At 44.6% G+C, this 9,774-nt stretch overlaps 1 protein-coding gene across 2 annotated transcripts; it reads left to right on the top strand.

Annotated features, from left to right (window-relative positions):
• Positions 1 to 2,224: 2,224 nt before the first annotated feature.
• Positions 2,225 to 9,308, top strand: LOC147889882 (uncharacterized). 2 transcript variants are annotated; one of them, XM_087390755.1, is made up of 3 exons: positions 2,225 to 2,489; positions 3,099 to 3,193; positions 8,753 to 9,308. In XM_087390755.1, the coding sequence occupies exons 1-3, from the start codon at positions 2,408 to 2,410 to the stop codon at positions 9,122 to 9,124; spliced, it is 549 nt and encodes a 182-aa protein (XP_087246881.1). In that variant the 5' UTR covers positions 2,225 to 2,407; the 3' UTR covers positions 9,125 to 9,308. The 2 variants fall into 2 exon arrangements, with proteins under 2 accessions (XP_087246881.1, XP_087246880.1); XM_087390754.1 differs by having other exon boundaries at positions 2,227 to 2,489; positions 8,750 to 9,308.
• Positions 9,309 to 9,774: the final 466 nt, after the last annotated feature.

Raw genomic sequence — 9,774 nt, forward strand, 5'->3', positions numbered from 1 at the left:
AAGATCTCAACCTTGGAATTTTTCTAGCTTCCTTACAGGACCTTGAATTTTTCCATACTAGGGTGTTTGTTTTCTCATGCCTTGCATGCTATACTTCTACCTTGAGCTTTGCTCTTTGAGATTCTATCATACTTAATTGAGGTCTTTTCTAAAATCACTAGAGACATAAAATCATGAATATGTAGTATCTCTTATATATGACAAGTAAGATAAAGGGATCATTTGTTTGAGAGTTGAACACACAAGGACAATGCAAATGATTTATTGTTAAACAGACCTCAATAAGCATTAGCATGAAAACTACTACCATATGAAGTATCAATGATAACAATTTGTTTTGGGTCTATTGAGAGGCCACATGATAGCAATCCAAACCTTCATCTAAGTAGATTGTAGCTACCAAAACTCATGGAAATGATTTTAACACTTGAATTATCATTTAATGATCAGAATATCATTTCCATTTGAGAGGTGACACCTTGAAAGCCTTTAAAATAGGATATTTAATTACTTGCCATTATTTGGGTAATGTATTTAGTGATTCACACTCTTTACAATGAAAAGGTATCTATCTAAAGTGTTAAAACTTGACGTGAAGTGAATTAAGTGAATTAAGTGTCTATTGTACCTATGTGTATGAAATTAACTTTCATAGTTAGGAATATCCCCACCTATCATCAGTAAACTTAGCATAAGTACTTCAATTACAGCTAACCCTAACAAACATTTCCAGTGGTACCCATTATATTATGTATTAAGTGGTCCTAACAGATGTTTTCAAACAAAATGTTATATCTTTACACTATGATGTCCATTCTCATAGCTTATAATCAAGATGGCTTCTTCACTTCAAGAGCTTTCAAATAAGTAATAATGTATGGTCTTGACCTTAAAAAATACTTAACAAAGATCTTAAGTTATGTAGCATTCCCATTGTCCATCATTAAGTTGAACCATTATTTTATAAATTTCGACTTGTTTATTTTCACAAAAGGTCCCTAATGTACCTATTTTAAGGGGGTCAAACTTTCCACGTGTTTTTTTTTTGTGTGGAAAAAAATGTTTTTAAAGGGGATGGTCGGTCCTACAAAAGAGACAACCTAATATAAGGAGGGCCAACTACAAATGGGGACGGACTGCTTGTGGCCCACACTATAGCGCAGTAACTCAACCCTCTACATTGGATATGAAAACTAACATCTCTAAGAGCTTGACCAATGACTCCTACATCCCTACCCATAGCAATCGATCTGTGTCACATAAGGCCCACTTTAGCACCACTCTCACCACGTCACCACAGGTTCCTAACCCTACAACATAATCAAAGACCAACCCATTTCTAACACCCAAAGTGCTTAGAAACCACACACCCTTAGGTAGGGCCACATAGGTAGACGCATGGGGGTCATCAAACATAACTGCCTTTTGCTTTTTCATGTAGGAGAAATGTCTAATTATCCCAACTTTCTGCACTGCAATCTAGAGTTGGAACCACAATACCTTGGCCATCGAACAAAACCAAAACACATTTCCTTTTAAACACTTGCACAGAGAATGTGTTCAACACCACCCACCTCCCTCTAACGAGCAACCATTTGTGACTGACTTTCTACCATAGGCACTACCAAAATGGTACTAGATATCAATAAATCTATTCTGCCACCATCTGGCTTCTACTTGGTGTTCAACCCCTCCATCGTAGACCTCTCCTCCACCAAGCTCCTATAGAGTAGTTTTGCTCAAGCACGGCACACCAAGGATTCCCCACTACTTGATTGTAATGGGCTACTTACCCTCAATCAACCAAAGGACCTCCTCAACCACCCATATCTTCAAAGTACTTAGAGGGCTTCCCCTTGTGGGCTAGCAAGGCTAGCCTAGTGATCCAAAAGTGTGTTCCCTTCATCTCAATGTTGAAACGTAGCATTGAGCGGCTAGAGTAGCACGGCTGTTTGGAGCTATTCTGGTTCAGCATTCGAGTGCCCAAACACTCAATGGCTCAAGTCCCATCCTCCATGCCATTCGCTGAAGTAATCTGCAAAATCTCAAACAGACTTCATAAGTGCCCATTTCAACTCAATAATGCTTTCATGGGGACGCTCGAATGCTAGGTTCCTTTGAGCATTGCACTCCTAGAGTTTCAGCATTGTGCGCACCATGGGGAGGTACTCTAAGTTGCTGATTTCAGAGTTACCATTCTTGTGAAGCCCTCTAGGACGTGGTAAGTCTTAAAAGCTCTTGGAGGTTCACCACAACTCCTACACCATTGAAACTTTGGAGAAATTACACCATTGCAACTTTGGAGAAATTATGCTTTACCTAGCCCTTTATGTGGGTTTCTCATCGTATTGTCAATTGACTGCGTGGTTTTGGACTACATCCGAGAGGACTTGTGCATCGGACTTTTATGGCATTTCACCTTTCCATCCGCCCGGCTATGCGCCACGGTGCACGAGCTCTGCCTCTGCTTCGAGCTGCTTCAATGCCAGGTATTTCTTCTTGCTTTCGTTTCTCGTTACCAAAGCACCAGACGTAAGCTATTTGACGACAAAACATTCTGCATAGCAAAGCACCACTATTGTTTGGCGCCAAAATGACGGATCAGTTATTTACCCCTCGGTCATATGCTTTTTCGGAAGGTAATGTTCCCAGGAATATAAGTTTTGGTGCTGATTCCATGACAATCCTGCAAAACGCATTGCATAAAAGCGCAGTGTGACGTCACATATATCTTATGGAAAATGTAATGAAGGATGAAAATTCGGGTGTGCTAAGTATAAAACTAGAGACCTTCGTCAGATTGATAACGCGTGTAATTATGCTCAGATAAAGACTTCCTAAAACAATTTAGTGAAGAAGTAAAATGCACGTATGCAATCATTCTTTTTCTTCTTTTTTTCAAAGAACGCATGCAATCATTCTTTTGCTTACTGCATGCGGATGAGGTTTGTTAGCAGACAGGAAATTTTAGTTTCAACATAATGTAGTAATTGTTTTTCGAAGATGATATCTGATTAATGTGATCAAAACTTTTTAAGTACAATTTCCAAACTGATCTTACCGTGTGATATGCTTTTGCGTTTAAATTTATGCTGCAGATTTGCAATCGACGCATATTGGAGGTCATATAAACTCGATAAATTGGGGCTCACTTCCTTGTGGACTTGGTGTCTATTCTCTTAATCAACTACAGGTAATACGTTGCAAGCGCTCAAACCTTAGAATTGATGAAAACAAAAAGGCCAAGAAAGGTTTAAATCGTTTTTACTGTTTGTTCTTGTTTTGTAGTTTAAATATTCAAGCTCTAGCACAAAATGTACGATAGAGAAGGCATTTGCGTGTATCAGCTTTTATGGGATAGCATGTGTTCAAATATTCTGATGGTAGAACAGTAATTTTCCACACCCCAGACAATTAGTAGGTTTTATGGATCATCTCCCGATTGCCAAATATTGTCCCCATAGTTGGGCAAATGCTAGGAAAAAAAGAAACCTTACAAGAGCTGCTATTATATTCTTGCATGTGGAGTTCAGATATGATGCACATGGTATCATCATGGAAAGCGATATTCTTTTGATCTTGCCCTGCCTATAGCCATGGGCAACTACCTCCTGGGATGAGAAAGCACATGGCAAAGCAATATGACACTCATAAGCAAATAAAAAGAATTGAAGCCTTTTACTACATAAGGAAAAGACGGACAATAGGAATGGTTGATATGACTCATGTTTGTGATTCAACTAATCTAGGTAGACATGTGACTCCTTTATTGTTAGAAATGACCCAACAGAGGGTACGCACAACGGAAGATTGATAGTAATGCCCAGGAGCTCACACAGTGTGGGTGGGGGGTGTGGACTCACAAACTTCTTAACTTATGTGCAAAGATGTGCAAGCCAATAAATAGACAATACTCATAAACAAATATAGAAGCAACTCTTATATTTCCATCCATCCACAAAGTAGGACAGGATACAATATGACACTCATAAGCAAATAAAAAGAATTGAAGCCTTTTACTACATAAGGAAAAGACGGACAATAGGAATGGTTGATATGACTCACGTTTGTGATTCAACTAATCTAGGTAGACATGTGACTACTTTATTGTTAGAAATGACCCAACAGAGGGTACGCACAGGGGAAGACTAATAGTAATGCCCAAGAGCTCACACAGTGTGGGTGTGGGGTGTGGACTCACAAACTTCTTAACTTATGTGCAAAGATGTGCAAGCCAGTAAATAGACAATGCTCATAAAGAAATATAGAAGCAACTCTTATATTTCCATCCATCCACAAAGTAGGACAGGATACAATACCAAAAGGTTCTCCTACTAGATGTCAAGTACTTCTAGCTCTCTGAGCCCGCGTGCTCCACCTCGAGCATATGCAGACTCTCTGTCTAAAGTGTTCTTCTCAACCTTGCTGCCCTGAATCTCAGCCTAGGTAGGCAGCCCCTGCCAAGCTTTGTCTGCAGCACACATGTCCTCTTGGTCCTCCTAAATGTAGGCCCCAAGATAGCTGTTCCACTGCTCCAACCTGCTTGTGAATGGCTGCTCCAGAAGATGATGATCTCAGCAACCTTCTGCCCTAGAAGACAGTCTAGGTTCAGCCTCTCCCTGGAGCTAAGTCTGCAGCAACACCTCTCTCCTTCACTTCCTGTGTAGAGGCGCAAGGATGGTGGATATGCTGCTCCTTTCTGCTCCTCCCAAAGCTGCTTGGCTGGATGATAGTTTAGGGCTGAATGCCCTCCTTATATAGGCCCAGAGGGCTGATATGTGGACCGACCCAGCATGCTGAAAATGGCCAACTGCTGGTCGGTTTTTGTGAGCCCTTAAAGGGCTGGACCAGCAGCAGACTGGTCGGCCAGTCTGGTCGGCCAGTATGAAGCTGGCTGGTTGGTTTTCTACAGCAGGCCTTAGGGCCTATAAAAGGAGAGGCTTGATGCCTCACAAATCATCCAACATCCAGCAGAAAGTGGAGCAGACAGGACCAGCCTGAAGGCATTCCCTTTGGCCTCATCTTGGAGGTAAAGGAGAGTTGAAGGAGTGCTGCAGACTGAGTTCCCTAAAGGCTGGGACATTGGCTGTCTTCTAGGGCAGCAAGGTGTTGTGATCATCATACCTTCTGGAGCAGCCATTCAGAAGCAGGTTGGAGCAGTGGAACAGGGACCTGTGTGCTACAGACAAAGCTTGGCAGGGGCTGCCCATCTAGGCTGATTCACAGGCAGTAAGGTGGAGAAGAACACACTGGACGGAAAGTCTACAGACACTCGAGGTGGAGCACGCAGACTCGAGTCTAGAGATAGCCGGCAGATAGGAGAAGGACCTTGTGGTTAGATCAGAGGACCACACCATTGGTGGGACTCTGGATCTATCTCTTTTGTATTGTGTCCATAGTTTTGGATGGAAATATATAAGTTTTGGTGTCTTCTATATTTGGCTGGTTCATTGTCTATTGATGAGTCTGCACGCCTATTTTATGCACATTAAGTAAAGAAGTTTGTGATTCCACACCCCACACCACACTATGTGAGCTCCTGGGCATTACTATAAGTCTTCTGCTGTGTGTATCCTCTGTTGGGTCATTTCTAACATGGTATCAGAGCCCAAGTAGGAGCCTCACAGGTGTGGGAGCCTGAAGGTAGGGACCTTGTTGAAGGACGACCCTGATTCAGAAGCTCTTGGGAATCGACTTCCACGACTGGAGGATTGTGCCCTTGCGAGAAGGAGGGTGATTCAGGTTCAGTCAGGTGCGTTTAAAGTTCGCAGTCCAGGTTATCTGGAGATGTACTTTTGTTGCAAACCTTGCCAAAGGAAGGACGGGTTGAAACAGACCCTGAGAGCATGGTGCGTGGAAGACTCCAGGTTGTTCACTCATTATGAGGGGGACAACTGGAAGATCGTAGAGGCTGGGTTGCTCGAGTTCGAAGGCAGGAACGTGATTGAAGGAGGTAGTGCCAGGAGGTGCTACTAGAGATGGACTTGTGTACCAGGATGGTGTGCGAAAGCGGAACTGGACCTGGTGGAGCAGGAGCCACTGGATGAAAAGCCAGGAAAAGATTTCGACACCGAAAGGTTCAAGAGGACTACGACCAGGGAGTTACTGGAGCATCTTCATCGACGTGTTGGCATTCGGCCGAGATGTGTCGGTGAGAGGGGGTGTTGGAAAGGTCACCTCCCCATCTGTAAGCCCCCAAATGAGGAGAGCGTGGGGGAGGGAGACCTAGGGCAGAAGATGCCCAGAGAAGAGAAAGGGAGGGGGACTGCCACATGGGCAGCACCTCACACAAAGCAAGAAGGGTACCTGGCAAGTCGTGGAGCTCCTGAAGTACGGGGCAGACACGTGGACATCAGGGACCTGCAGCACCCTGATTGCATAGGTATTTCCAGCAAGGACAGACGGTGCTTCAGTACGGAGAAGGTACAGGATGCATACGTGGCTGTACGGGGCTGGTATAGACCTGGCAGGAGGCAAGGATGCTGCAGCAGAGAGGCGCAACCATGGCGCTGCAAACAGGGCAGGCTGGAGCCTGCAGGAAGGCTCGCAATAGGGCGCATATGGCCTGGGCCAGTGGCGCAGTGCCACGTGGCAAGGCGTGTACAGATGGGCCTGCAAGTGGGTAGATCAGAGTGGTGCAGCAGAGGCGGGACAGACCAGCACATGGGTCGGCCAGGAGAGAGGCTGGTTGGGCTGCTTTGAGGCAGCCAACCAGGCCTTATATAGGGCTGACCTAGGGGCTGGGCCCTTGCCTAGGTTGGAGGGCCAAAAGCCCTAAAAGTGTGGGCCATAAAGGCCTAGTTTTGTGAGCCCTTAAAGGGCTGGACCAGCAGCAGACTGGTCGGCCAGCATAGTTACCGTGGAACGGCGTTCCGCCTTCCTGGAACGCCGGAACGCCGGTCCGGAGCTGCAGGCGTGCCCGGAACGGGCGAAACGGCAGTTGAACGTGTCTATCAGGCGGAACGTTCCAGAACGTGGCGGAACGTGCCGGAACGTAGGGTGGAACGTGCCGGAACGTCCAGAAGGCAAATGACCTTGTATTTGTTAATGCGAACTTGCGTTTGCTTAACAAGTTCAAGGCTTAGTATACTCCAGAGCCATTTATTGGATTTTCCCTTGATCGTGGTGACAATGATGGTAAGGATTAGCCAAAGGGAGAGGATGATGTGGAGCAGCATGAGGATGAGTAGATTGAGGGACAGCCTGGACAGGAGGATGAGAACCCACTTGCTGATGACTAGTCTTTGACTCACCAGTTACCTTGGCCCTTGAGGCTAGTTTTGTACTTGTCATACTTGATACTTTTGTCATATGTACATTGTACTCCAGCAGCCAGCTTTTTGTATTTTCAGCTATTATATATCCTCATGCAATGTACTTTCTTTTCAATTTCCATTTGGAGTCTGGACTCTGGAGTCTTTAAATTTTTAATGTTTAAGACTTTAAAGTTTAATCTTGGATATTTTAAATGTTTTGTCATTTTATGTCATATGCTGACATGTCATATGATGTGGCGTTCCCCGACGTTCCCAATCTGCTCCCGTTCCCGATCCTGCTCCCGTTCTAGCATTCGACGTTCCCGGAACGTTCCCGTTCCGCGGTAACTATGTCGGCCAGTCTGGTCGGCCAGTATGAAGCTGGCTGGTCGGTTTTCTACAGCAGGCCTTAGGGCCTATAAAAGGAGAGGCTTGATGCCTCACAAATCATCCAACATCCAGCAGAAAGTGGAGCAGACAGGAGCAGCCTGAAGGCATTCCCTTTGGCCTCATCTTGGAGGTAAAGGAGAGTTGAAGGAGTGCTGCAGACTGAGTTCCCTAAAGGCTGGGACATTGGCTGTCTTCTAGGGCAGCAAGGTGTTGTGATCATCATACCTTCTGGAGCAGCCATTCAGAAGCAGGTTGGAGCAGTGGAACAGGGACGTGTGTGCTGCAGACAAAGCTTGGCAGGGGCTGCCCACCTAGGCTGATTCACAGGCAGTAAGGTGGAGAAGAACACACTAGACGGAAAGTCTACAGACGCTCGAGGTGGAGCACTTGGACTCGAGTGTAGAGATAGCCGGTAGATAGGAGGAGGACCTTGTGGTTAGATCAGAGGACCACACCATTGGTGGGACTCTGGATCTATCTCTTTTGTATTGTGTCCATAGTTTTGGATGGAAATATATAAGTTTTGGTGTCTTCTATATCTGGCTGGTTCATTGTCTATTGATGAGTCTGCACACCTATTTTATGCACATTAAGTAAAGAAGTTTGTGATTCCACACCCCACAACACACTGTGTGAGCTCCTGGGCATTACTATAAGTCTTCCGCTGTGTGTACCCTCTATTGGGTCATTTCTAACACCAGCCTTGTCACTTGGCTGATCCAAGGTGATCCCTGCCCCATCATATTGCGCCACATAGAAGGCCTGTTGCAGGCCCATCAGCCTACCCACGGATCCCGCCATGCTGCAGCCCTTTGCCGGCTCCATGTCCTGCCCGTACAGTTTTGTACACCATTTAAAGCATATTCCTGGTTAGCTACCAGCGGTTCTGGTGAATGGTGGAGTCCCTTTAATGCTCTTCTGATGGTGTGGGTGGGCTTTCTTTCCCTTGTCTACCTCTTTCTTGGGCTCCATAGAAATTGTATGGACATCATATAAATTCTTTTGTTTCCACATTTTGCTCTTGTTGTAGGCTTGACATGGTTAGATAATTGCCATTGTGACATTGAGAAGGCTGATATCTTGTTGATTGGATTTTCTTTCAGCAGTGCCGAACATTTGTCCAACTCAAGACAAAATTGACTGTTGCTGATAATTCGGGTGCCAAGATTGTGGAGTGCATAAAAGTAATGAATAAAACTCGTTTGGCCCGCCTTGGGGATACAATTATTGCCTCTGTGAAAGAAGTTGTGGGTCGTGGAAAGGTGAAGAAGGGAGAAGTGGTGTATTGTGTTGTTGTTCGAGCACGAATGCCCCGTGGTCGTTCTGATGGAAGTGAGGTAAGGTTTGATGATAATGCTGCTGTCATAATAAATAAGCAAGGGGAGCCTGTAGGGACTCGCATCATGGGCCCAGTATGCCATGAACTTCGTAGGAGGAAGATGGTTAAAGTTTTATCTTTGGCAGAGCATGTTGCTTAATGTGATAAAACTCCTTATGTGCAACATGCAAATTAGTTTTTACATTGAAAGTTATTGAGGAATGACACTCAAAATGTTAACTCTCAGCAGTCTCTTTCGATCTGTAGCTGTGTCTTATTGAAATAGTGCATGCAAGTGTTAAAATTTGAATACATCATACATGCAAGGATCATTGGCTTTTCAATTCTGTGTGCTTATGTAATTGCTGAATCATGCCATTATTCTTTGGGACTGTTAAAGAGTTGCGGTATTTGGCTGTTATGTATATCCTTTGAACCTATAAAGGATCCAACTTCCATCATTTTGTATTTGTCGAGAGATTTTTTTGCAATTTGTCTTGAACACGGCAAGCACCAATAGGGATCCCAAGATTGAATTTGAGGCCCCATTAACTAACTTGCAAGTGGTAAATGGAAAGATTAACACAATTTGCCATGCAATAATCTGCTGTGCGATAGATTGAAACATTAATGTACCTGCGATGCAGAAGCTTGTTGCAGAAGCCTTTGTTCTCCAGCCTGCTATAAAAATCAAGGCAGGTTGAGGGGAGGAGGGTAGAGAAGAAGGGGGGCTTGTGAAAGGCTCTCGAGGACTGAAATAGGATAAGGGGGAGAAAGAAAGAAAGAAAGTTTATTAAAGTCTTCGAAAGA

This window comes from Dipteris shenzhenensis, chromosome 19, assembly GCF_047967505.1.
Source record: "Dipteris shenzhenensis isolate YYH24624 ecotype China chromosome 19, Dip_SZ_1.0, whole genome shotgun sequence".
In the NCBI taxonomy this organism is placed as follows: domain Eukaryota; kingdom Viridiplantae; phylum Streptophyta; class Polypodiopsida; order Gleicheniales; family Dipteridaceae; genus Dipteris; species Dipteris shenzhenensis.

Excerpts from the sequence above, each read along its gene's own strand:
- LOC147889882 (XM_087390754.1), top strand. The coding sequence starts at position 2,408 with ATGGCATTTCACCTTTCCATCCGCCCGGCTATGCGCCACGGTGCACGA. Across the intron at positions 2,490-3,098 it reads TCGAGCTGCTTCAATGCCAG|ATTTGCAATCGACGCATATT; the intron begins GTATTTCTTCTT and ends TTTATGCTGCAG. Across the intron at positions 3,194-8,749 it reads ATTCTCTTAATCAACTACAG|CAGTGCCGAACATTTGTCCA; the intron begins GTAATACGTTGC and ends ATTTTCTTTCAG.